At 40.7% G+C, this 3,005-nt stretch overlaps 1 protein-coding gene across 1 annotated transcript; it reads left to right on the forward strand.

Moving 5' to 3' along the window:
* Positions 1–1,499: 1,499 nt before the first annotated feature.
* Positions 1,500–2,795, forward strand: TMSB15B (thymosin beta 15B). The gene is made up of 2 exons (XM_003801637.3): positions 1,500–1,609; positions 2,758–2,795. Exons 1-2 carry the CDS (start codon positions 1,510–1,512, stop codon positions 2,793–2,795), a joined length of 138 nt encoding a protein of 45 aa, XP_003801685.1. The 5' UTR covers positions 1,500–1,509.
* The last annotated feature ends 210 nt before the right edge of the window (positions 2,796–3,005 follow it).

Here is a 3,005-nt window from a genome sequence, read left to right on the forward strand (position 1 = left end):
GGGTCGCTCCCGGAAGGAAGGCCCGAGGGGGTGGTCCCCCAAAGCGACCTGTCCGCGGTAGCTGCAGGTCGGAGGCTACGAGGACGAGGAGGAGTTTGGGGGCCACCCGGAGTGGGCTTCTTGCTCCCTTCTCGCGTGGCGGTTAGGCTAGGCCCCCGGCAACAATAAGAGTTATTTCACAGGTACGCAAACTGGTCCTGACAAACTGGTCTTTGCGCCCAGCCATACTATTATTTGTTAGTCCCAGTTTCCCACCTTTGAGATTGGTATCTGATCGCCTGGCAAAGGGGGGCGGGGGGGTTAGGATAATGTCGACTGAATGGAGGCGTTTTATTGGAACTTCTGGCTGCTTGGGGACCTCTCCATTCTACTCCGGACACGGGACGTGTCTTACTCCACCAGGGTGGGGCTAGGAACACGCGTGAGAGTTCTGCCTCGGGCTTTTGGGGTCTCCTCTTGTCTCTTCTGGACAAACCCTGGATGTTGATAGGGCACCAGGCATTTCATCATAGCCATGAGCCTCTCTCAGCCTCATCTTGTCTCTCCCTTTTCAGGGAAAGCGTGGGAAATAAGACTCAACTCTTTTTGGTATATCCCATTCTACTGAAGTCCTGGGTCTGATTAGGATTAACTGTCCCTTCTTACAGAGTTTAGCAACCAGTGCCACAAGGACCTGTTATGAGACAAATATTATGACCAGATTAAATCCCTTTCCTCTTATTGTAGCATCTTAATGTAGTCTTTGAGCCTTTGAAATGGAAAAAATGGAAAACAATTAGTACAACTTATGTCACTCTTTTTTGCAGGTTTTGGCTGGGGCTGGGTTTGAACCCACCACCTCTGGCATATGGGGCTGGCGCCCTACTCCTTTGAGCCACTGTACTGCCTGGTCACTCTTTTTCTATATATTGCTCTGTATCTCTCAAGAAAAATGCAAAAAAAAAGTAATTGACTAGAAAGTGAAGATGCTTAAATATTGCTATCTCTGGTTACAAAATCATTGGCCAGTTAAACCCAGTCTTTGTTTTTTCTTCTATCATTTTGCAGCTTTTTTTTTTTTTTTTTTGGTCTGGGGATGGGTTTGAACCCACCACCTCTGGTATATGGGGCCAGTGCCCTACTCCTTTGAACCACAGGGGCTGCCCTTTTTCTTCTATCTTTATCTGCTTTTGTTCTTCTCTTACCTTCATTTTACCTTTGCTGTGCTTTTAAGAGTCAGACATATTGGCTCTGGGTTTTTAGACCATGTTGGTTTCTAGTGCATTCTGATTCAGTGACATTTACAGTACTGCCTTTTAGAAACGGGGCTATGATGTGAAATTTAAAGTATTTTAATAAAAACATGACTTTTCTAAGATCTGTTGCAGTTTTCCTTTTGAAAATCGTCTGGTAAAATATACATTGATATTAAATGTGAACATTTTTGCCTGTCACCCATTAATCTGATGATAGTTAGGCCCAATAAGTTTTTGTTAACATTTTTTTTTTCTTTCGCTTTCTTCAGTCAAGATGAGTGATAAGCCAGACTTGTCAGAAGTGGAGAAGTTTGACAGGTCAAAATTGAAGAAAACGAATACTGAAGAAAAAAATACACTTCCCTCTAAGGAAAGTAAGTTTTGGGGGGTTTCTAGTGGAGGCAAACAACAGGGACAGTTAATGGGTTCAGCAAATAAGCATATCTTCTAGTAAATTTTGGCATAAAGCAATAATTAAAATACCATTTAATTAATTAACACTTAAAAATATCAAATAGTTTTCTTTTTGTTTGGGTTATGTGAATAGTTTTCACATGATAGGTGCAGTAATAATGGAGGAATAAAAAACTAGTTTCTTGTTAGAAAATTACTAAAAGCACATTTAACAACTTTTGGGATTTGGGGCTTACCACTAAACATTCTTACTTTTTGTGTACTTTTGGTTATTTGGCGTTTTTCTGCATTTAGAAATTTGAGTCCCATGATCTCATCCCTAACGAACCATGTAGACTCTGCAATTTTGATATTTTCTACCTGATGACAAGATAAGGGGGAGAGCAAGTTTAGATCCTGGGTATACTTGAGGCATCCAGGCTCAAAGGATCAGTTTTACTCTATAGAGTTATAGCCTGCTGGAGAAACTCCAAGTGTTTTTGCAGAAGCCAAAGGACACTTTTTGTTGTGCCAACATCATTTGTAGTTCTAAAATTAGTTAAAATTACCTGAAGATGTATAATTTCCTAATTGTATGGTGATAGATTAATCTGAATAAAATAGTTCATTTACTCCTCAGTTTCCAATAATGTATGAAAAAATGGCAAAACATAAATCTCCCTCTTTTTTTTTTTTTTGCAGTTTTTGGCAGGGGCTGGGTTTGAACCCACTACCTCTAGCATATGACTGACTCCTTACTCCTTTGAGCCACAGGCACTGCCTCTGTGAGAATTATTTTTTTTTGGCCAGGGCCGGATTTGAACCCGCCACCTCTGGTATATGGGGCTGGTGTCCTAATCCTTTGAGCCACAGGCGGTGCCCCTAAATCTACCTCTTAAATGGAAAAAAAAAAAAATCCCATAGCTGATGCAAATACTAACGGTCAGGTGGTTAACATACACGTATGTGCACACCCACTGTGAGGATTTGTGGTTAATACCTTGGTAGTCTAAGTTTAAAGCATACATGGCAGCTATCAATGACCTAGGAAATAACTCTTTTGGAAGAAATTGAACTTAATCTTAGGAAAATATTTTTGTAATGATTTTTGTTTGTTTGCTTCCCCCAGCTATCCAGCAGGAGAAAGAGAGCGCTAAAACATCGTAAAATGGAAATCTCTTCCCAAGAGCAAATTTCAGTATTGCCTGAGAGTCTTGGTTTTAGGCTTGTTTTTTTGTAGTAAAGCTATGTGTTTGTAGAGATGTTGGGCATCTTGTGATGTTTTCTTACCTATCTTCCCTGGCTAAGAGGTCAAAGGTTGCCAGTGTTCCTTTAAGTTTGCTTTTAAACTGCCTATCAATGTGTACATTTTAGGTA

This window comes from Otolemur garnettii, unplaced genomic scaffold, assembly GCF_000181295.1.
Source record: "Otolemur garnettii isolate 467f Iridium unplaced genomic scaffold, OtoGar3 scaffold00216, whole genome shotgun sequence".
In the NCBI taxonomy this organism is placed as follows: domain Eukaryota; kingdom Metazoa; phylum Chordata; class Mammalia; order Primates; family Galagidae; genus Otolemur; species Otolemur garnettii.